The sequence below is a fragment of the Python bivittatus genome, unplaced genomic scaffold, assembly GCF_059951505.1.
Source record: "Python bivittatus isolate LINGU-HERP-01145 unplaced genomic scaffold, Pbiv_v1 ctg000960_np1212, whole genome shotgun sequence".
Lineage (NCBI taxonomy): Eukaryota > Metazoa > Chordata > Lepidosauria > Squamata > Pythonidae > Python > Python bivittatus.
The window spans coordinates 3,537,631-3,560,813 of NW_028277124.1; the positions used below are offsets into that span (position 1 = coordinate 3,537,631).

At 46.9% G+C, this 23,183-nt stretch overlaps 1 protein-coding gene across 2 annotated transcripts in view; it reads right to left on the reverse strand.

Moving 5' to 3' along the window:
- IRX2 (iroquois homeobox 2) overlaps window positions 1-22,009 on the reverse strand; it is a 59,649-nt gene extending 37,640 nt beyond the window's left edge. Inside the window, exons 1-5 of one of the 2 annotated variants that reach the window (XM_088131484.1) lie at window positions 20,952-22,007; window positions 18,897-19,314; window positions 17,425-18,210; window positions 16,282-16,352; window positions 14,482-15,319 (exon numbers count right to left, since the gene is read on the reverse strand). In XM_088131484.1, the coding sequence (XP_087987610.1) occupies window positions 16,309-16,352; window positions 17,425-18,210; window positions 18,897-19,314; window positions 20,952-21,194 (1,491 nt within the window). In that variant the 5' untranslated portion in view covers window positions 21,195-22,007 and the 3' untranslated portion in view covers window positions 14,482-15,319; window positions 16,282-16,308. Of the gene's footprint in view, window positions 1-14,481; window positions 15,320-16,281; window positions 16,353-17,424; window positions 18,211-18,896; window positions 19,315-20,951 lie in introns of those variants that run through there. The other variant, XM_088131485.1, reaches the window with a different exon arrangement.
- Window positions 22,010-23,183: the final 1,174 nt, after the last annotated feature.

Sequence of the window (23,183 nt, forward strand, 5' to 3'; positions counted from 1 at the left end):
AGCCCCTCAGGTCGGAAGGTGTCCAATATGCTACTGGGGAAGAGCAGAGGGCATTTCCAAGTAGCTCCAGAAAGAGTGAAGCGGCTGGGCCAAAACCGAAAGGACGTTCAGCTGTGGATGTATCTGGAAGCGAAAAGAAGGTCCGATGCTGTAAAGAACAATATTGTATAGGTACCTGGAATGTAAGATCTATGAACCAAGGCAAGCTGGATGTGATCAAACATGAGATGACAAGATTGAACGTCGACATCTTGGGAATCAGCGAACTGAAATGGACGGGAATGGGTGAATTTAATTCGGGTGACCATTATATCTACTACTGTGGGCAAGAAACCCTTAGAAGAAATGGAGTTGCACTCATAGTGAATAAGAGAGTGGGAAAGGCAGTAATGGGGTACAACCTCAAAAACGACAGAATGATCTCAGTGCGTATCCAAGGCAAACCATTCAATATCACAGTCATCCAAGTCTATGCCCCAACCACTGATGCTGAAGAAGCTGAAGTTGACCGCTTCTATGAAGACCTACAACACCTTCTAGAACTAGCACCAAAAAAAGATGTCCTTTTCATCATAGGGGATTGGAATGCTAAAGTAGGAAGTCAAGGAGTAATCGGAATAACAGGCAAATTTGGCCTTGGAGTACAAAATGAAGCAGGGCAAAGGCTAATAGAGTTCTGTCAAGAGAACAAGCTAGTCATAGCAAACACTCTTTTCCAACAACACAAGAGACGACTCTACACATGGACATCACCAGATGGTCAATACCGAAACCAGATTGATTATATACTTTGCAGCCAAAGATGGAGAAGCTCTATACAGACAGCAAAAACAAGACCAGGAGCTGACTGTGGCTCAGATCATGAGCTTCTTACTGCAAAATTTAGGCTTCAATTGAAGAATGTAGGGAAAACCACTAGACCACTCAGGTATGACTTAGATCATATTCCTTGTGAGTACACAGTGAAGGTGATGAATAGATTTAGAGGATTAGATTTGGTAGACAGAGTGCCTGAAGAACTATGGACGGAGGTCCGTAACATTGTACAGGAGGCAGCAACTAAAACCATCCCAAAGAAAAAGAAATGCAAGAAAGCAAAATGGCTGTCTGATGAGGCTTTACAAATAGCTGTGGAAAGAAGGAATGCGAAAAGCAAGGGTGAAAGGGAAAGATATAAGCAACTGAATGCAGATTTCCAGAGAATAGCCAGGAGAGATAAGAAGGCCTTCTTAAATGAACAATGCAAAGAAATTGAGGAAAACAATAGAATGGGGAAGACTAGAGATCTCTACAAGAAAATTGGAGATATGAAAGGAATGTTTAGTGCAAAGATGGGCATGATAAAGGACAAAAAAGGCAGGGACCTAACAGAAGCAGAAGAGATTAAGAAGCGGTGGCAAGAATACACAGAAGAACTATACAAGAAAGATCTTAATGTCCCTGATGTCCACGCTGGTGTGATCACTGACCTTGAGCCAGACATCCTAGAGAGTGAAGTCAAGTGGGCCTTAGGAAGCATTGCTAACAACAAAGCTAGTGGAGATGACAGTATTCCAGCTGAGTTATTTAAAATACTAAAAGATGATGGTGTTAAAGTGCTGCACTCAATATGCCAGCAAGTTTGGAAAACGCAACAGTGGCCACGGGATTGGAAAAGGTCAGTTTACGTTCCAATTCCAAAGAAGGGCAATGCCAAAGAATGCTCAAACTATCGCACAATTGCACTCATTTCACATGCTAGCAAGGTTATGCTCAAAATCCTACAAGCTAGGCTTCAGCAATACATGAACCGAGAACTACCGGATGTACAAGCTGGGTTTCGAAGAGGCAGAGGAACTAGAGATCAAATCACCAACATTCGCTGGATCATGGAGAAAGCACGAGAGTTCCAGAAAAATATCTACTTCTGCTTCATTGACTATGCAAAAGCCTTTGATTGTGTGGATCACAACAAACTGTGGCAAATTCTTAAAGAGATGGGAATACCAGACCACCTTACCTGTCTCCTGAGAAATCTGTATGCGGGCCAAGAAGCAACAGTTAGAACCGGTCATGGAACAACCGATTGGTTCAAAATAGGGAAAGGTGTACGACAAGGCTGTATACTGTCACCCTGCTTATTTAACCTATATGCAGAGTACATCATGAGAAATGCCAGGCTGGAAGAATCACAAGCCGGAATTAAGATTGCAGGGAGAATCAAACAACCTCAGATATGCGGACGATACCACCCTAATGGCAGAAAGTGAAGAAGAACTAAAGAGCCTCTTGATGAGGGTGAAAGAGGAGAGTGCAAAAGCTGGCTTGAAACTCAACATTAAAAAAACTAAGATCATGGCATCTGGACCCATCAATTCCTGGCAAATAGAAGGGGTAGAAATGGAAGCAGTAACAGACTTCATTTATTTGGGCTCCAAGATCACCGCAGACGGAGACTGCAGCCATGAAATTAAAAGACGCTTGCTCCTTGGGAGGAAAGCTATGGCAAGCCTAGATAGCATATTAAAAAGCAGAGACGTCACCTTGCCGACAAAGATCCGCATAGTCAAAGCTATGGTTTTTCCAGTAGTAATGTATGGCTGTGAGAGCTGGACCATAAAAAAGGCCGAGCGCCGAAGAATTGATGCCTTTGAACTGTGGTGCTGGAGAAGACTCTTGAGAGTCCCCTGGACTGCTAGGAGGTCAAACCAGTCAATCTTAAAGGAAATCAACCCTGATTGCTCATTGGAAGGATCGATAATGAAGCTCAAGCTCAGATATTTTGGTCACCTAATGCGAAGAGAGATCTCTTTGGAGAAGACCCTGATGCTGGGAAAGATTGAAGGCAAAAGGAGAAGAGGACGGCAGAGGATGAGATGGTTAGATAGCATCACTGAAGCAATGAGCATGAAACTGAGCAAACTCAGGGAGGCAGTGAAGGACAGGAAGGCCTGGCGCAATATGGTTCATGGGGTCACGAAGAGTCGGACACGACTTAACGACTAAACAACAACAACAATAGTTTTCTGCTATCTCAGGATGGGTGTACAGTGCTACTTCAATAATGAAGAAAGACAACCCCCCCCCCCGACTGATGTTAAATGTGTGCCTCGCTTTTACCATTTCATATTTCAGAGAGGGGCTCATGTCTTTGCAGGCCTTTCCTCACAAACAAAATTCTCTGCTTACAGAAAAGTAGCATGTTGCCAAGCAACCAAATTGCTTGGACCCTTCTCTCTGAGTTGGCGGTTGGTATCTGTGCTTTGTTACATCCTATCTGGACTCTTGCAATGAGCTCTTGTAAGACTGTTCTTGAAGAACATTTATCCCTTGATTGGTTACTTTATTTATTTATTTACTTGAATTTATTACCCACCCAACTCCAATAGACTCTGGGTGGCGTATTTTTATTTATTTGTATTTACTTACTTGATTTATATGGCTGCCCATCTCATGGCAGTGACTCTGGGTGGCATTCAAAGTTAAGACAATTTAATTGCTGCAAAATGTGCACCCACCTGTGGTATCACAGTCTTATCATTCTACTATTGCCTTGTAAGGAGCCTGCACAACAAGATTTGCAGGAAAACTCTTTCAAGGACTTCCCTTGGAAAAAAGGCCTATTTGCTGGGCCTACCTGAAAAGGTTTTGTGGTCATGGCTCCCATGGAAGCCCTTGCTCTGGAGCAAAGTTTTCCTTTCAGGTTTTCAAGGGAGAGTTGAGACGCCTCTCTTTCATCTGGCCTTTGACATTAATAACTATGGCTTTTTAGTTTTAATACCCCTTTTGTGTTTTTACAGGTTGTTACTCTTTCCATGTATCATTGTTCCTATTTGTGTTCTGGCAATATTTGCCCAAAGGTGGCATACAATATGTGGGTTAATAACAGTGTGCTGAGTTTGGGCTAATGGAGAGATGCATTCTTTGGTTGCCCTCCTGGGGAGGAAACAGACCCCAAATATGTCTTCCGGGAACTCAGTGAGCAGCAGGTCACCCTTGCATATTTGTTCTCCTCCCCCAGGTGTTGAGGGTTGAGAGGAGACTAAGTTTGCCTTGTTGAGCCTTGTAACCCCCTGCCTTCATCATGTAAACTTCTGTGCAAGTAGAAGAGGAAAGAACTTCAAAAGGGCCAGCATAGCCCTGAGGGAGTTTGTGCAGAGACGCCAGCAAAGAGATCCTAATCGGTCAGGCAAGCAGTTGGGGGTTATATTTGTCTCAGAAGCTGGGACAGGCCAAGCCTTCTAAGGCAGAAAGAGGAGCTTGATTCGGCCTCCAAGCCCCTCAGAGAGTATTGGCTTTTGCTGGGCTCCAGGCATGGCTGTGATGCCAAGGGAACAGCCTAGCTCGGCCCCAAACTCAGGAGGCAGAGAGGGAGGGAGGGTGAGAAAATGAAGTACAGGAGTCGTTGGAGATAATGGCTTTCTAACAGGCTTGGGCAGACCTTGGACACAAGCAAGAGATGTTATCATCCAAACCCAGCATTCCTCTTTGAAGGGGGGGGGGTGCGTGCAATCGTCTCCCCACCATCCCCTCCCTTCGCATTTCTTCCTAGCTACTATTAACATTCCAGCCAGGGCTGCTAAACAGAATCTTAATTAGTGCTGATACTCTTGTGCAAGGGTTTTTCTTAACTAATGGTTGCTGTCAGGGTATCTTGCTTGCGCTCTTCTTTGGGGGATATCATATTCTGCTGCAAAGCATGACTGAAATGTAATGTGCATGCCGGGAAGAGAGGGGAAAGGAAGGGAGGGGGGGAAGGGCAGAAGGAGAGCGAAGATCAGCAAAGCTGGAGTGGCTTGCCTCCCCCATCTCACATCAGTGTCACCTGTCTCTTTCCTCAGAAGCCCAAAACACGCTGTTTAATCAAAGAACACTTCTGCTTCTGCTCACCTAAAAAACCCACTAGCAGGGCATTTAATCTGGTTACCCATCAGCCATGGGCTCAGCAATCTGCAAGGAGAACTTAACTATCTTCATCTTTTGGGGAGCCAGATGTTCTGTCCTGCCCTGTCCACTGGGCTGGAAGGGAGCTTTTTCCTGGATTGTATTACCAGCTTAGAATCCGCAAAGACTTGCTAGGGAGCAGGCACAGACGTGGATCCAATATTCTTGTGCAAAGCAAGGTATGTGTTGTTTCAAAGCATTTGGTTCTAATCCATACAGTGATTTATAGCATCAACTGCCAGCTAGATGATAGTGCTGAGGCCAACCTTGGCTGATCTGCAAGAAGTGAAGCACTGTAGGATCTAGTTTTTAAGCCTATAAAGTGGTTCAGTTTGATTTCAGAAAAGTGCACGTAGGAGTATGAACATAGGTTTTGTCTGGAACTCTTTAAAGCAGCTATACCTTTTCCTAAGCTGGAAGATCCCAGGAAAACAATGTGATGCTTTAAAGATTTGTAGATCAGAGTTATATTCTTTCTCCAAAGCACTGAATGCTACACATTGGATAGCTATATTTGTTAGTACATGGATGGGAGGCCACCATGAAATCCCAGAACTAAAAATGTATCCCAGAAGGAGATGATAGCAAAGTACAGTACTTCCGTATGGTTGTCAAGAAAAACACATAACTACAGCAGCATCTGCAGCAAATTGCAATGCCTCTAAAAGGTCAACATGCACGTGGAGACATGCACAGCCTGCATCACCCATCAGGACACAAGTATGGAACAATAGCACTGGCATCATTTGCATGATGGCGTCATCGTGCACATTTCATCATTTCTCCCCTTCTTCTTCCCATGGATATGTCCATGTCATCAGTCGGAATCTAGTTTGACTCAAGAAAGCCTTCACTTCCATGGCATCGCGCAGCCATCGCAATGATGGTATAAAGTGTCCTCATTATTCAAGCTGCTTCCTCACTAGTGACTTATAGTATCTTATGATATCATCCAACCATTGCTGTGACGATATAACAGTAGCGAAGGCCCACTTTATATGGCTACAGTGGAGCTGTGGTTGACAATATAAGATGCTACAAATCATTGGGCACTCTTACCTGTCACACTACAGCATCCTGTTGCACTGAACACGATTCCTGAGTAAATGCACTGTTGGTTTGCATTGCAGAGCATCCTAGGGTCTCACTGCTCTAGATCTCTTCAGCCTTGGTTACTAGACATCAGATTGTCCTAATCTCTGGTTTTAATATATGGAGAAAATAACACTAATCATCCTTCCTACCCTCAACTACTCTATCTGTCCTTCCCTGCTGGTGTCTCTAGTTCTGCTTAACTCCCATAACCTGTCTATCCATCAGGGCCTCTGATGGCTTGGCATTACAGTATAGGAAGTCCTATAAGGAAGTCCTAGCCTTGGAATTGGGGCACAGGGATCTTTTGCGCCAGGCTCTTTGGAGAGCTTGTCCCTTGGGGCGTCTGCAGAGGAGTCCAAAAGTCAAGATGGCAGCCACAGCCATGGGATCAAAGCCCTGGCTGTGGCCACCATCTTGACTTTTTTGACCCCTCTATGGACACCCTTGCCTTGTCCACGTTGTTTTTCAGTTCTATACATAACTCCAATCCTCCCTCCCCTCACTTGAGGTTAACGGGACTTTTCCCCCGGCAGCCTGGGCTACTGACCCCTCCCTCTTCCAGCGACCAATGTGGGGGAGCAGCCTCCACAAGGCATCGCCTAAGGATTATCAGTTCTTGCCGCAAGCCGGCAAGCGCTTCCGCGGCCTTCTCCCCCCTTCCGGCCAAGGGGCGAACTTGCTCCTGCGGATCGCGGCCTCTTTTTTCGCCGTTTGATGTCCGCGGCGCGAAGAAGGGGGAGGCAAGCGCGGCCACCCTTCACCTTGAGAGGCACAGAAAGCCGAGGCCACTACAAAGGACTCGGCTTCTCGGCCTGGGATCCCGTTTCTCGGGAAAGGCTCCAGAACAAACAGCTCTTTGTCTACCTACCGGCCGTCTGCCACCACCCAGATTTTCAAAACAGGTAGATTAGATTTTGACGGTAAATATCATCCGCAACTGGAACCGAGAGAAAGAGAGAGGGGTGTGTGTGGAAAGGACAGAACACTTTTTCAAAATCCTGTCTTTCCCCCCAGTTTGTTGACTTTTTCTATAGTTCAGATATCTGTCGTTCGATGTGATGCATTTATTTGCCCCGCCTAGAACGGGAGGAAAGGCGGAGTATAAAACTTCAGTGTTGGAAAGCCGGGGACCAGATCTCCTGTGGCCGCTGTCTCTTAAGCCCCGCCCAACCGTTAGCTCAGCCACAGCGGTGGTTCAACAAAGAGGGTGGCTGAGGCGGGAATACCGGGGTGGGGTGAGGGGTGCGGGTGGGGGAGACATCAGGCAGGCGCTCGCGGCCATTTAATTGCTCCTCTTAAACCTGCTATTAGGACGTTAACCGGCTAAGTATATATTGCTGCCTTTTATTGCCTTGATGTGACAAATTAAAACATACCCTTCTGAAAAGCAGTATTCTTTGGTGGACGGAGAGGATGGGGCGGGTGGGGGGGCGGGTTAGAACTGTGAAGCTGAATTAATGTGGGGGGGGCGCATTTTGTGCTGCGAACAAAACCGTCTGCGATTTTGCTGCCATTGCAATTCCGAAAGTGTGCATGCTTGTGGAATTTCTCCAGCTACACTAGGTTTCTAGTCTCCACCCCCCCCCCCACCATCCAGACATATTTTACTGCCTTTGATTCAATGTATACAGACTAATTGATTGCGAATATTGTCCATCTGTGATTTAAGTATATAAAGGCTCAAATCTCCTAAGAGTTGCATCAATAAGCGTTGTCGAGCCTAAAAGCTGTAAAGCGTGGGTGCACCTGGAAGTATGCGCTTCAGAGAACCTGCAAGTCAGTTGCTCCAAAGTCTTCTTATGTTCCTTAGCAGATCCTGGTGGGTTAATTTCTATATGAGAGAAACGGACCTCCTGAGGTCACTCCATGCTCAGTCCTATTCAAGTGAGATGCGAGGATCTCAAATGATTATAAAATCAAGATCTTCATACTTGCTGGCAGAAATTTATCCAGAATGATTTATCCAGAACACTAAACCATTACAAGGTTGATGGGCCTACTTGCCCATTAGGAGGTAACATTAAGTCCAAACCAGGCCATTTTGTTTTACTAAAAAAAATGGTTTCAAAATAATGGGTTAGCACTGTGTACAAAAACCAATCAATTCAGGGTAGGCGGTCCAGTTAATTCAAATTGGAGACACATTCATTAAAAAGTTTAGGATCCGGGTAGGAATTTGAATGTCATTTTGTGGGAGTGGCTTCCCCTCCCCTCCCCTCTGGTTTCAGGCCACATGTTTTTTCTTCAGAAGCATCGATTTTTCTTCAGCAGGCTCACTAGTTACTCACCGAGTTAATGGTCTAAAGAATGCAAAATGCACGTCAAAGGTACACAAACCCTTTGCTTTGTGGAGGAAGACAGTTGTCAGCAGAACGCAAAGATTTTTTTAGTTCCTAAGTCCACATCCCACGACTCTGAAAGGGTGATATTCCTATAACTGTGAGAGAACCCACCACAAATGACCATTAAAGAAACATTTGCTGCCCTCCCAATATAATCGTGAATATATTAAATTGCATCTGAGAACCCCATTGATTCTCTGAAACATATTTGGTCCCTCTTCTTCCACCTGAACTTTGAAATTATATCTCTTTGTGAATTTCCAAAAACCCCACTTCAAAAGGATCCCTTGAGGAAAGTGCCCTGCTTGGTTCCAGTCCAAAAGAAATTCCTATTTTTTCCCAGGATCATTCCTGGCCTGAGGGAATCTGCCCAATTCCTCAAAAGTCGGGGAAAAGGAAATAGGATTTATCTATCTATCTATCTATCTATCTATCTATCTATCTATCTATCTATCTATCTATCTTGAAAAATGACTGGATTATTTCACAAGTCATGTTCAACAGAGACATTTTTAAGGCAGCCAAGTAAGTCCAGCAGTGAGAAATGCTCTCTTTTTATCTCTTTCCATTTTTCCCTAGAGAGGGACCCAAGACAGTTTACCCGTGAGTTCAGAAGGCTTTAAATGTCCCAGCCACCCCGACATTGCTTGGAAGAATACAGTGACTCCGAAGAAACCTGCCTATAGGATCGGGCTGCGCATCAAAACTCACCCTTCCTTCCTCCCCTCTCCCGTTTCTTCAGGGCCGGGTCGGGAACAGAAGCTGTGCCCGAAATGGTCCAGCTGCAGCCAAAGGGGAGGCTCTGGATTCCCCGAGGGAATGCCTGGGCGCGCGCGCGTTTCCTCCGAGGAATGTGCGCGGGAGCTCCTTTCGCCTGTCTGTATTCTGCTGCGGCCTCCGCAGCTTCTTTGGAGCTCTTCCCTCCACAGCAGCGATCCGTTTAGCTGCCGTCCCTCCCCTCTCTAGCAAACTGGTTCCCTGGGAAGGGAGAAAAGACCCCGATGAAATCTTGGAGCGGAGACGGGAGGAGAGAGGAGAGGGGAGAGGGGCGCTTCCCCCAGACCAGACAGACAGAATTGTCTGCCTAGAGGAGGCAGGGAAGAGAGCCGAGGACAGTGCTGACATCCGAATGAAATCAACTCAGAGTCCATTACACTAGAGGATTAGCTAATTGCCAGATCAGAGAGACGAGGAAGAAAAATAAATAAATATGCCTTTAAGTAACCGAAAGTAATTATAACCCCATTGTTGACGCTAACGATTAATAATTGATCGGCTGTTCTACACAATGAAATGTCAGTTTACGCTCCTTTGAATGCACATATGGCTATTTCTTTTAGGGGAGGGGGGAATCTGCCATTCCTGATCCTAAACATTTTACTTGGAAAGACAGCCGGTAAGAGAACCCTGGTTTCTGAATGCAAGAAGCTGAATATTCAGCTGGGTGCCCCCTAAGGGAAGAACGGGCACATTTTATTACATTTTAGATACTGCTTATTACAATACAAACTACTTATTTAATTACAAAATCAAAGCTCAGAGCTCAGATTCAGTTCTGACGAGATTATTGTTATCTTTCCTCTCTTAAGGGCGAGAAAGCGAAAATGCCCGATAGGAAACGATCTTAGAATATCCTCTTGTCTGTCTGTTTGATAATTTAACGCAGAGAGGCTGCCCATCAACTGAAAGTGGCAGGTGGCAGGTGGGTCCACCCTGAGCAACTCTTTGCTGTCAAGGAAGCGCAGGGAGTGATTATGGGCTCAAGTGGAATAAGCAGGTCGCTAATGACACCGTTTTGGAAAACGTCTTCTTAGAGCCTACGACGTCATGACAGTCCCAGGTGGAGAATCCTGTCCCTTTGGAGCGCAGGGATCGTATGAATGGGGCGAAGAGGCAGGCCGACACCTGCACAAAAACCAGCCGGGGGCAGCAACGCTTTCGTGAAAAAGTGCCGCGGACAGCAATGGGTCGGCATCACAAACGCCCTTCCGCGGAGATGAGGTGTCACCGCGTTTCCCTTTTCGAAAGCCGCTTTATCTCCGCACATGCACTCCAGGCTTGGCGGGGGCGGGGCGGGGCGGGGGGGGGGAGTCAAGCCACCCGCCACGTGTCTAGTCTTCAAAAATTACCAAGGTCTATCGCTGCGATCTTCGGGGTGTCATCCTTCTCATCTGTATGAACACATTTTATAAGCGCATTGGTCAGAGTCAATAAGTCCTCTCCGAGCCTTTCAGATGCGACAATACCTGAAGCTGTCGCTGTAAACTCAACCGGCTTACTCCTGGGTAAAAGTTCATCAGCCTTAACGTTTCTTTCAAGGTTAATAAGCAATCACACCAGCTAACTGGAGTTCGACCTCACTTTCTTCTGACCTCCCAGTTATAGCTGTAAGTAACGTTCAGGATAAATTCGTTCAGCGCTTGGCCCGTTTCAGGGTCAGGACGACCAAGAAACTGCGTCATCCCCCAAAAGTTTGTCTGCCTGCTTTATGGGCGCTTAACCACAGCTGTCGAAAATCGACGGGACACCTTTTAAGCCCCCGGCGCTGCGGTCCGCGCGCTTTGGAAGGCGAGATCAGAGCCCTGCACAAACGAAAGGCATCCTCTGAAATAACAGCCACGATCCCTTGCGCACTTGTGGAATCCAATCCCGCGGAGCCTCGACGTCTGCGGCTCTGCTTTCTCCTAAGCAAATGCTCCAGTCGAGCCGGCGCGTTCGCGTGGAATCAGCAGGGCCAGACCGACTGAGTCAACGGACCCAGGAGCAGTGCCGGCGAAGGGAATCGGTTGTACGACCCAGGAGAGGACGCGGAGCACATCAGCTGGAGGGTTATTGCAAGTGGGAGAGAAGCGCGCCGGCGGCTTCCAAAGCCGTCTTAGTGGCAAGCAACCTTCGTCTGGGGGCTCACTTGCAAGCAACCGGTGAAGCCTCTTGCCCTCGGCCCTGTGAACTTGTCTGGGGTTAGCAATTTTTCAAGCATACGTACCAAAACAGCAAAGCGATCACAACCTTACGTTTGACAGAGGGGACAGAAAGCCCCGCGGAGGAGGCCTCTAAACTGCCCTGATCTCCCCCACCCCCGATGCAAGCAAACAAGAGCGGGGCAAGCTGGTCCTTCAGACTGTGTCTTTCCTAGAAACAAGTTTTCTCTGGGGCAGCACGTGCGGTTGACCTTCGAAGTCAGGGCAGAAACAGAGCAGCGAAAAATTAGAGGGGACACGTTTTTGCCCCCTTTTGGGACAATCATCCCAGTTTATCTCTGTCTCAGGGTGGCGGAGGAAAGGAGATAATGTAGCTACTGGACACTGAAACGTGCATTTCGTTAAAACTAGCAGCAGGGGGTTCTGCTAATCCAACAGAAACTGAAGGCGAAGGGAAACTGGAGGGGACTCTCGGGAAGACAGTCGGATGGTGAAGATTTGGGGCATCGTCTGGGCTGCAAAGTAGTGAGATATTACAGTGATGGAATCGTTCTTTAACACCTAAATGGCTTCCTCATTGGGGGGAGGAAAAAAAGCGAAATCAAAAGAAGCCAAATATGAGGATTGCTACGCTGTCCTTTGGCACGGCATTTTAATGTTAACGCTACTCTCTGTCTTCTTCGTCTCCAGTCCTTTTAAAAGCATACAGTCTTTCTAATAGAGGAAAAGATCCCCCAGAAAGTTGTCCTGCCCGTTGAAAGAGACTGAAGCGAGACTTTGGGCGACCTAGCGGAAGATTCCTGCGCTAAACCTTCATTAAAATGCATCAGATATGCGCAGGTTATGCGGCTCTGGTCCAGAAGAACTGCCCGGTAATCGTGGCCATAGTGGATCGGAAATGGATTCCGCTCTTCTCGGAAGGCGCTTGCACTGCAGAACGACCGCAAGGAGGGTGAGAAGAGTTTCTGTTACGGACCGTTCCGTGCTGGCATTCTTTCTCCGCTCCGACCCGGAGGTTACACCAGACCGGCTAAATCCGACAGCGAAGAAGGAAGCATTTCTCAAACCAGTTGCCCCAAGTCTTTCAACTTTTCCTTTGAGAAAAAGATATCCCAGATCTAAATTCCAGCAAGGGATGAGTAAATTATGGAGATCTGAGATAATTTTTGGGCTTATAAACATCAAAGGGGAGTCGTTAGATTTCCTAATCTTTGCCACAAAATGAATTTAAAATAAAATAAAACCAGATGGAATGTGCATATTACCTGTAAAGAATTGGACTATAACGGGGGGGGGGGAGCAAAAAGACAGGACAATGGAGGTGAAAGTATTATTTAAGTGATAGGTCTTAGGAAAAAAGTTTCTTTATAAAGGTCGCCAGAAGAAGGAAAAGAAAACACTCAATAATTCTAAGTCTTAGCCCCCCCCCCCCGCAATAATCTGACTAGGAAGACCGATTTGTATCCTAATTGGGAGGGGGGATTGCAAAACCTTCCCTCAAGGTGTTTGTCTGGATTTTAAAAAGAAAACACCATTGTGTTATATTTAAATGGGATTTTTTAAAAAAAAAAACACGCATGTTGTCATTCCTAACAAGAAATCTGTTTTGCCAGCCACACAGGCTGAGTGTTATTAATTTAAACCTCATTGTGATCTGGGGCAGTAGAAGTATTACTAAGTTTCTGATAGCATCATCTACTACTGAAATGAACTGGAGGGGTGCAAACCTAATATCAACTATTTTATGTTAACCCAATTGAAAGAAATGAGCACATCTTTGACTTCCACTTCAGCTGAGGCTTGCAGGGGAGAATTTCTCCTTGGGTTGGTCCTGTCTGTTTCCCACTGAGCAGTATGAAATATCATCTATTCTACATTATTTTTAAAGTGCAAATAAACACACCCACACCCACATTCTGTAAAATAACGGGTGGGAAAAAAAAACTATCAATAAAGCTCTAATTATCATTTGTGCCTGTATACTGAGCAGTAAACAGTTATCACTAAGTTGGAATAACCTCTAGAAACAACTATAAGCTGAATAATTTGATTGGATTTATTTAACTGCCAGCTAAAATCTAAAGATATATTTTAAAAAATATTTATTTTGAAATCCATTTCATTTATATGTGAGGGAACTTCAGCTAAAGAAAGTAATCCTTTTTTGTTAAGAAAAGATGATTCCATGTCACACACACCCTCCCCCCAGTGAATCTGTCAACCTGTCCCAACAGAGACCCAACTTTTGGTTAAGCTGTTCTTAGTACCAAGGGAACAAGCAACCTGTAAATACTTAAAATGTTTCTAACTTTCCCATAGCTGCAGCCTTCCCCTCCCTCCACCAGCCCTCTTTCCCTTTCCCTTTCCCTCTCTCTCTCTCTCTCTCTTACACACACACTCCACATTCTTTATCCAGTTAACATTCCCTTGGCTGAAGTCTGAAGTATCTGAGATCACTTTCAAATGCCCTTTCTAACAAGCCCCTGAGCCAGAGGCCACTAATTTTCAGTGAACAAAAAGCCACTGGAGAGAGTCCCGTTTGTCAATATCAACTGTTCCAGCCATTTCCCATCTTCAGACACATCGGCCTATCTGAGCTGGCAGATGTTTAGACAAGATTTTATAAATGGTTCAATATCAGCCTGTAATGAACCCCAACTGACCATTCCAAAGCAGCTAAAAGCATCTAGGATCTCTCCTGCTGGGATCTAATAATGCTCTCACGCCGGAACATTATTAATCATGGAATAAAATAGATGAGCCTCTTGAAAAATAAGTGTATGATTGATTAAAGGGCAGTCTAAGAAGCTATTATTCTTGTTTCATAACCGTAAGTTATATTCACTCAATTTATCTTTGGGAAAGAAAATAAATGGTTGTTTGTCTCTTTATTGAAATTTTATTATATGGGAATTCTCATTATTTGCTGGGAGTGGGAAAAAAAGTGACTGTTGAGCTTCTTATTCTTCCCCTTTTTCTTTAAAGCCCAAGACAGATCTCTTAGGTGATTTGGACATTACAGAAATGAATAGAAAGCACTTGAAATGGGGGAGAATATTTTTTACTGGGAGGGTTCCTTAGAGTGTTTTCTACTTTTTGATTAAAAAAAAAAGTGCATTTGCTTAAAATGTGGATTAAAACAGCATTTTGTATGAAAAATGTTAATTATTTCTATATGTGTATGTTATAGTATGTATATAAATTGATTAAATTTGAAGGCTTTTATTTTCCTAACAGTTTAAGTTCATCTAGGTTTCATTTAACCACATTACTAAATAAATTCAAAAGATATAATATATCAGTAACATTTTGCAAATTATCATAAATTACTATATATGCATATTTATAACCAGTAAAATTGAATAAAAAGGCAGCACCTTGTTGTAGACTAATCTGTTTTATTTACAATTATAGATATAAATTAGTAAAGAATTCTCATTAAACAACAAGGGATTGTATAACCATCAATGTTTCAAATAAAAACCAGGCATAATTTATTTACAAAAGACTTGGGATTCCATTGCAATACAACTTGCATAAATTACTAGAAGCTTTTATATCATTACAAAAATAAATATCAAATATGTTTTCATTTTGTAAGTACTCGCAGTTTCTTTAATTAATCCCTACTGTATGTATCTTTTACAAAGATTTGTACAATAAATCCTATCACACCTACAGAATATAGATATATAGAGATATATATGTATATACCGTGGCAATGAAGTGATCAAGTCAAGATATCCTGAGAAAAAACAGATTTCCTTTTTTTGTTTTTCTTTTCCTTTTTTAATCACACATACATTAGGGAAACTAGACTATACCAGCAAACTCACATTAATGTCCAACAAAATTCTGGTTCAATAATTAGAGAGAGTCTGTAGATCTAAGAGTGCTCTGTGATCTTCTTTTATACAGTGGCACAAGATGTGATCCGGATTTAGAGTTTTGTTAGAGTTACAGATAGAGATAGATAGATTAGCTTGGGGAGAGAGATGATGGCTTGTTGACTTTTCTCAAAGCAATTGTGACACCTACCTGTGGACCAAGGAAAACACCAGATCATCCTCAATCTTTCATTTACACAGAATGTGTTAAAACTGGCAGCAAAGTGAAAAGGTTATTCTTCTTCCTTGCCTGAGAAGGATTGGGGTGGGGTTTTGTTGTTTTTGGGGAGTAGGGAATATTTGATCATATTTTTTGGGGGGGGGAAACTAACTGCAGCAGCTTCTTGGAAATAAATGGGGAATGAACCTAGGTAATAATGCAGATACTCTTTGGAACCTGGCCAAGAACCACCTCATTGTCTGTCTCTGATGTTTGAAATATATATGAGCATATCAAATAAATTAAGTTCTTATTTCGATGCACAGTTCTTTAAATTTCAGGTCTGTGTAGATACAGCCGCCCAGACTCATTTGGAGTCAGGCGGTGCATAAATTGAAATAAATAAATAAATACAAATAAGTGGGAAGTTCTCCTGCATTTCCTTCTAGGCAATATAATAACAACAACAATTAAAAAAAACAACTGAGTTCTTGCATCTGTTATTTTACATGCTTACTATGAATAGTGGAGGAGGACAATGAGATTAATTCTGGCTGGATTGCAAAGCAAACATGATTCTCTCTTCCCATCACCACACCATTCATTTCAATGAGATCTTGTGCAAAATAACTGCCCCGCTCCATTGTATCTTTAACTTGAAAATAACCTTTAAAAAGTCTAATTTAAATATTCATTCAAAACAGACCATTTTATATGAAAATGATGTGCATATAAAACAGCTAAACTGTTTTCTGCAAAGTACACAAAAAGGGTAAAAATGCAGTTGGCGGTTCTTGGTAATCATACTCTTTGGTAATGGAGCAAGAAATTAACATTAAGCCAATTTACAGGCTGGGCAATATGTCTTAGGAACTGATGCCAAAAGATCCTCCTAACTAGTGTAACAGAATAAAAGGCAAAAAGAAAAAGAAAAAGAAATGGGTCTCACTTACTTGCCTGGCTGCTGTGTGATTGCCCTTCTATAGGTATGGTTGTACTCCTACTGTGCACATTTCAGTGGGGTCTGTCAAAATAGAAGCGTCAGTTAGTCACAGGACACAGCTGGCTAACTAGATTATTCACTCTGGGCATGGCTAGCCCCTTCTTGCACAAAAGCCCAGAGCTGGGTGTTTGGAAGGCCTGCCCCTATGGTATCATTTCTCAGCTGATGGAGATTTAAGGGGAGGGGTACAATTGCTCACTGGGAGACCACCTTTCTTAATGATCTCCTATTTAAATCTAAGTTAGTTCCTAAGAGTTCTTGAGAGTGACAGTACTGTATACCTTTAGATGAGGCCGATTGTTCAAGCTGCAGTCCTGTGCATTTGTACTTTAATAACCCACTATGACATACTTCTGAGTAAATATACTTAGGGAGGAATTCCATGCACACTTCCTACAGAGAATTTACTCACTTCCAGACTGTCAAACCTTCTTGTTTCAGAACGTGAGGATGAAGGGTGTTATTGCTACTGTGCTATTACTACAATTACTACTATTATCATCATTTTCTCCAGAAACTGAGATTACCATTTAGAAATATTAAATGGAATGTATTTACCAAGCTGGTATTCTATAATGTGCATCTTTCCACCGCTCAGGTATAAGAATTCATGACATCCTTTTAAAAACTAGCTTCAGCATTGCTTTTAGTTAAAGTTTTAACAATCTAGTCTCCAGGTTTTGTTTGTTCATTGTGTTTTTTGCTTTGTCAATCTGCTTTCACTAATTTTGAAAAGACATATTTGCATTTCCTTCCTAACATATTAATTACTAGAAGGAAAACCCTCTTGGCTTCGGTGCAACATGCTTCGGGTAGAAGCTTGATTAGGATCGCAAATCGGAGGCCAGGCCATTAGCGTCTCAAGGAGTTGAAGCCATGGACTTGCTCTCTTGCTTGCCTTCTCAAGCAATCGAAAGGCCGCTTGGTGCCCCCCCCCCCAATCGCGGGACGGTCTACTCCCCCTCCCCCTCCGGCCTTATGGGGCGATCTCGTGGGCTGATCCGGAAGGTCGCCTGCCTTTCCCTCTCTTTTAGGTAGAGCTAAATGCCTTTTCTATCCTTGAAAGCCAAACGAGAAGCAAACAGTCACCTACCTTTCTTGGGGTCTGAACTGGGGGGCTTGTAATGCTGTTCGAGGTGGCCTGCGATGGTTTTCAGCGAGTTTTCAGAGCCCGCCTTCAGAGCCGCGCCGCCGCCGCCGCCGCCGCCGCCGGTTAAGACCGCTTGGCTGAGTCCCTCGTTGGAGGCCACGGCGGCCGAGTTGTACCTCAAGATGCCCTGTCCCTGAAGGGCGTTGAAGTTCCCGTAGTTTGTGTAATTGCTATAAAAAGGCGACGTGTAATAAATATGCCTCCCCAAGAGCGAAGAAGGCGAGTAGGCAGCGTTGTGTGGGGAGGAAGGCGGCGGGCCCGCGGGCGGGCAGCTCTGGCCCAGACTGTGCGCGTGGGGGTGCGGGTGAGGCGGGTGTGGGTGCTTAAGGTCCGAGGTGGCGATTTCCGCCAGCGACCAGAGCTTGGGCTTGCTGGCTTGCGTAGTCTGGGAGGCCACCGAGGGTGGAATCCGTGCGTCCAGAGCAGCTTTGGCGGCGTTTCTGGCGGAGTCCTGGCCGTGAGGGTGGCCCAGGAGCGGGGCTTCTACCCCGGTGAGAGGAGATGAGGTGACGGGCTTGGGGGGGAGGCCTCTGCCCGCCTCATCGTCTTCGTCCTCCTCCTCGTCGTCGACGTCCTCTTCATCGTCATCCTCCTCGATCTCCTCGTACTTGTCCTTACACTCCGAGCCTGACTCGCAGAGCGGATCCCCCGCCCTGCACGGGGCCTTTTCCCCGTCCGATTCAGCCGAGCAGGAGTGGTCGGTGAGGGAATCCACCTGCAAGCTGATCCCTGAAGCAAAGAACCAGAGAAGCTGTCAAAGCAGGCAGGCGATGGGATCAGCGGCCCCCTCCGACCGACTCCAGAACCCCCGCTCCTCCGCCCACCTTCAGGAAACTCCTCCGAACCCGAAGCTCGGATTATCCTTTTAGCGTCCGCAGCTCGTGCCTCTCTCTCCCTTCCTGGCTCGGCAGGCCTTCAGGGATCCCACCCTCTGCAAGGCCCCAGGCCTTTTGCCCGACTCTGGCTTCAAGAGGATGACGCGGCTCATCAGGCCGGATCTTGGTCGGGAACAGCCCTGTGGAGCAGCCTCCTCTGGGTTTCCCTCTTTTCGCCACCTTTGTTGTAAGGCCAACCTCTCTTGCTGCCTGCGGAGACTGTACCCCTGAAGCCCTTGAAAAAGTAGTGCAGGAACATCAGCATCACTACCATTATTCCTCCTGCTCCTCTACTTACTGCAGTAAATGAGGCCCTGCCAGTGGGAAAGCGTTACACTACAGAAACTTCCGCTTAGGGCTGCGCGGCAAAGGGTCTCCGCTAGACTGGGGAGGCTAAAGGCCGTCAGAAAGAGACGGCCGCTGAAAAGCTACACCTCGTCTCGCTGCCTTGGCTTTCCTTGAACTCAGAGTGGAACAGCCCAGAAACAGGCTGCCCGCCGCAGGCGCGTTCTTCCCCCCTCCCCCCGGTCCAACTCTCACCTTCGTCCTCCGCCGACGTTTCGTTACTGTCCCGCCCTTTGTCGGAGCCGGTCTCCTCCTTGCTCCGGATCCCGCCGCCCTCCCCTTCCAGGTCCTCGTCCTCGTCCTCGCTCTTGTTGCGGGGCGCCCAGGTCATCTTGTTCTCCTTCTTGAGCCTCCTGCGGGCGTTGGCGAACCAGGTGGAGACTTGCGTAAGGGTCATCTTGGTGATGATGGCCAGCATGATCTTCTCGCCTTTAGTTGGGTAGGGGTTCTTGCGGTGCTCCTGAAGCCAGGCCTTCAGCGTGGCCGTGGCGTCTCGCGTGGCGTTCTTCCGGTAGGCCGGGTCATTCAGCTGATAGGGGTAGGCTGGGCTGCCGTAGGGATGGTAACTGATGGCCCCGCTCATGCCCGTCGTGTGGGCGTCGTAAGGAGAGCCCTGCCAAGCGCCAAAGCAAAGTAGTTACTCGGCTATGTCTCCAGCTGGTGCTCGGCATTAAGACATTATTCTTATAAAAGCGAACAGAACAGAATATAATATATAATGATTTATTTACTGGAACACTTCTACATATTTTCCTTTTTAAAAGAAGCCCGGATGATATTGGAATCAGATTCCTTTCGCCCCCTGGAAAAAATTGCTGACGTTCTCATTTAGTAGTTTCAATTTATTCAACGTATTTGTTTATTTTCCTCTCTAAGACCCTCTTTCTACTTTTCCTCTCCTTGTCTACATGAGATGGCTACGATATTTTCCCTCTTGCTACGGAGGTGGGGGGGAAAGATAGGAAGAGAGACACAACAAAACCCCCCACTTAGCAATTCAGTCCGCTAATGCATTGCAAATCCAATTTGCAAACCAGAAGATATGCACCGTTTCGAATTGGTCAAATACGATATAATTAGCATTTTAATTCACCCTTTAAACGTTTAAATTACGGTGATTTAAAGTCTGCATAATACGAGAGTATGGAGAAGGGGAGAAAATTAGTTGAGCAACTTGATAAGTTTTATAGCCGGTCCAGGAAAGAAAGCTACAATGTGCTTCAAATCTACCTAATGTTCTTAAATAACCCATGAAAAAAAGACTTGGCAACTTGCGGGTGCTTTTCTTCTGCCACGAGAAAGTCAAACAGAGGAGCGTTTGAGATGGGGCTCTCATTATCCTAAATAAAGATCGCCGGGCTGGGAGAAAAGGCGAAGGTTATGGGAGAGAGAAAGAGAGAGGGAGGGAGGGAGGGAGGGAGGGAGACTCCAGCTAAAGACGCTGGATCTGATATCTCGTGTGTAGTGAAAGAAAACGAACCCTTCGCCCCACTTTCCCAGGACCAATTGGCTCTGCTATCTTTAATCCTTCATCGGTTTGCAATAGTTACAAAATACGCACGAACGCCGACATTAACACGCTTTGCAGCAATCGGGAAGTGGTGGACAGCTGCCCGAAGCTGCGTGAAAAGAACTCAGACCGCGCGGACACACGCACATACATACACACGCGCGCGCGCACACTCACACACGCTCGGGTTGGACTCCTTTAAATCAGTGGAACGTCGGCACTGTAAATTACACTGTCAGAGATAAAAGTGGACGAAGAGAGAGAAAAATAACAAACAGAAGAAAAAAAAGCTTAAGAGAAAAATAGGAAAGACATAAAATAGAAAGGAAAGTGGGAAAGCAGAAGGGAAAGAGAAGGGAAAGAATAAAGAGGAAAAGGGAGGAGGAAATTTAAAAAAAACGGATGGAAAGGGGAAAGAAAAGAAAAAGAGAGAAACGAAGAAAGGAAAAGTAGAAAAGCAGTGAAAAATGGCACAACCGAAGAAGAAAAAAGAAAGCTCCCAGAAAGAGAAAGCCAATGAGGGGAAGACAGCTGCACCCTCCTTTCCTCCGTTCACATGGTGAGCTTAACGCGGGGTACATTCACACGATCCCCCAGCCTAGCCCAGATGGTCTCGGAGATACAAGTGGGGGGAGCGATGAATGAGGAGGAGGAGGAGGAGGAAGATGGAGGAGGCGGCGATGGTGAAGGATGGCGCCGAGGCGGGTCGCTCGCTCGTTCGCTCGCTCGTCGTTACCCACCATGTAGGAGGGGAATCCCGTGGCCGGGTCGGTGGAGTACTGGAGCGGGCTGCTGAAGCCGGTGGCTGCCGCTTGGGCAGTGAACGCCGCTGATCCGGGATAAGGGCTGAACGCCGAGCCCGAAGATGATCTGGCCAGCTCTTCGCTCCTGGGCGCCGCCAGCGCCGACGCCCCGTAAGCCGGGCAGGAGTAGAGCGCCAGCGAGCCCGGGGGCTGGTAGAGGTAGCCCTGAGGGTAGGACATAGCTGGCCGGCCGACTGGCAGCGGGCGGGCAAAAGGAACGGAAGCGGGGGCCTGGACTGAGCCGGGCGGAGAGGAGGACGGCTGGCGCTTCAGCGGCTAGTCTGCCGCCGCCGCCGCCGCCGCCGCCGCCGCTGCTGAGCGCTCCAGCCGCGGAGGAGCTCACAGCGTCCGCTCCATAGGCAGGAGGAGCCGGAGCCAAAAGGAGAGCCTGGCGCGAGGCGGAGGAAAGCCGCTCGCTCTTTCTGGGCGCGCGCGCGCGCGCTCTTTCTCCTTCTCCTCCTTTCCCACGCAGAAATCACCCACTGCTGCAGGAGGAGGAGGTAGCTGCGGCGGCGGCGGTGGGCATCTGGGCAAGAGAGGCGCGCGGGAAGAAAGAGAAGAGGAAGAGGAGGCGTCTCCCCAAACCCCGGCAGGGAAGAGGTCAAAAATAAGGGAGAGCGGGAGGAAAAACCAGCCTCGACCGGGCTGCACCGGGTAAGCAGTCTCAGCTGGCTCCGCAATTCTTCCCTCCCTCCTGCGCTCGCAGCCCGCCAGTAAGGCAAGGCGAGCTTTCCCCCCCAGCGCCTGCGACAAGTCTTGGATTTTGGAGCAGGCATAGGAGCTTGGGAAGGCGAGGAGTTTGTGGGGAAAGGAGTTTCGGAGGGACATTGGCAAGGCGAGCTGTCCGTCACGGCGACTCATCTGCATATGCGGGAAGACACGCCCCTCGCCCGGCTCCTTCCCAGATGGAACCAAGGAGAGAAGGAAGGACTTGGGCGGGACTCTGGGAAAACAAAATAAAATAAAATCCCGCCCCTCTCGGCGGCTGCGGCTCAGAGAAAATCGCGCGCGGTGGCTTGAGGCCCAGCGGTGGAGCGCAGCGGCTGCAACTGAAGAAGCTGGCCGGACGCCGAGCCACGAAATGCATTCTTGTCTTTCTCTCTCCACCCCCTCTGTCCCCCCTCCCAGCCCGGGAGGTTATATAGCGTCACGTAGTTTCAGAGCTGCCCGCAGGGGAGGCGGGAGGCGTAAGGGAAGGGGAGAAGGCCGGCATGCCAGCCCGCCACCAAACTAAAGGCATTTCCCACTGGCACGAGGCTGATGCTTTGACAATTGACATGTGCCTTCGTTCCACTGCGGACCAGCCCCGGATGGAGGCCTTCAACGGACCTCGCCGTCGTAATAAAGGAAGAGAGACTTGCAATCGGGCGGGGCGGGGCGGGGCAGGGTAGGGTGAGGACTCCGCTGCAGTCCGAGAGACTTACTTGCGAGGAAACACCTCTTGGACCCGCAAAAGAAAGTATTTGGGACGCGCTGGGCAGGCTGCAGTCCTAAACCTAACGACAGCTTGAACCTAAACTTTTTGTCTCTATCACGTAAGCTGAGTGGGAACGTGCTCCCACCGGGACTGCGTAAAGTCGGATCAAATTCCAGGTATGCGGCAGGAAACCGAGCGCAACTCCCGCTTGGACGACTAGGACACATGCTTAGGGTCGGGTCCTGAAATCTAAACAAGAACAGCAGAAGCAGTGTCTGGGACAAAAGGGCGACAATTAATTTGAGTTTCACGGGGCAAAGGGCAAGCTAAAGGCAATGATATTGCAGGAAGCAGCCCCTGTTCCAGTGAAAAGAGAAGGGTGTGTGTAATTAATCCACAAGCACTTTCCATTGGGATGGTTTTTATTAGTATCTCAAGTAGTTCTTCCAGAACCGCGTCCCCCTCCAACGAAATTCTGCCAGCCCCAGGATTAGGATCCTGGTATTTTGGGATGGAAAAGGAACTCCATCGGCTTCTATTTTACTAGGGTCACTGACCTGGAGGAATTTTATCATGCTGGAAAATATCCATGCGATCGCTAAGAGTCGACAGGGATTTGATGGCACGTAATCATCAATGACCTGGAGGAATCGGATGAATTGGGGGAGGGGGGGTCTGTGATTGATTTTGGGCGCTCCTTCTAGATTCGGCTGCTGTAGCATTCGATTCAGTGGGGTGGGTGAGGAGGACTT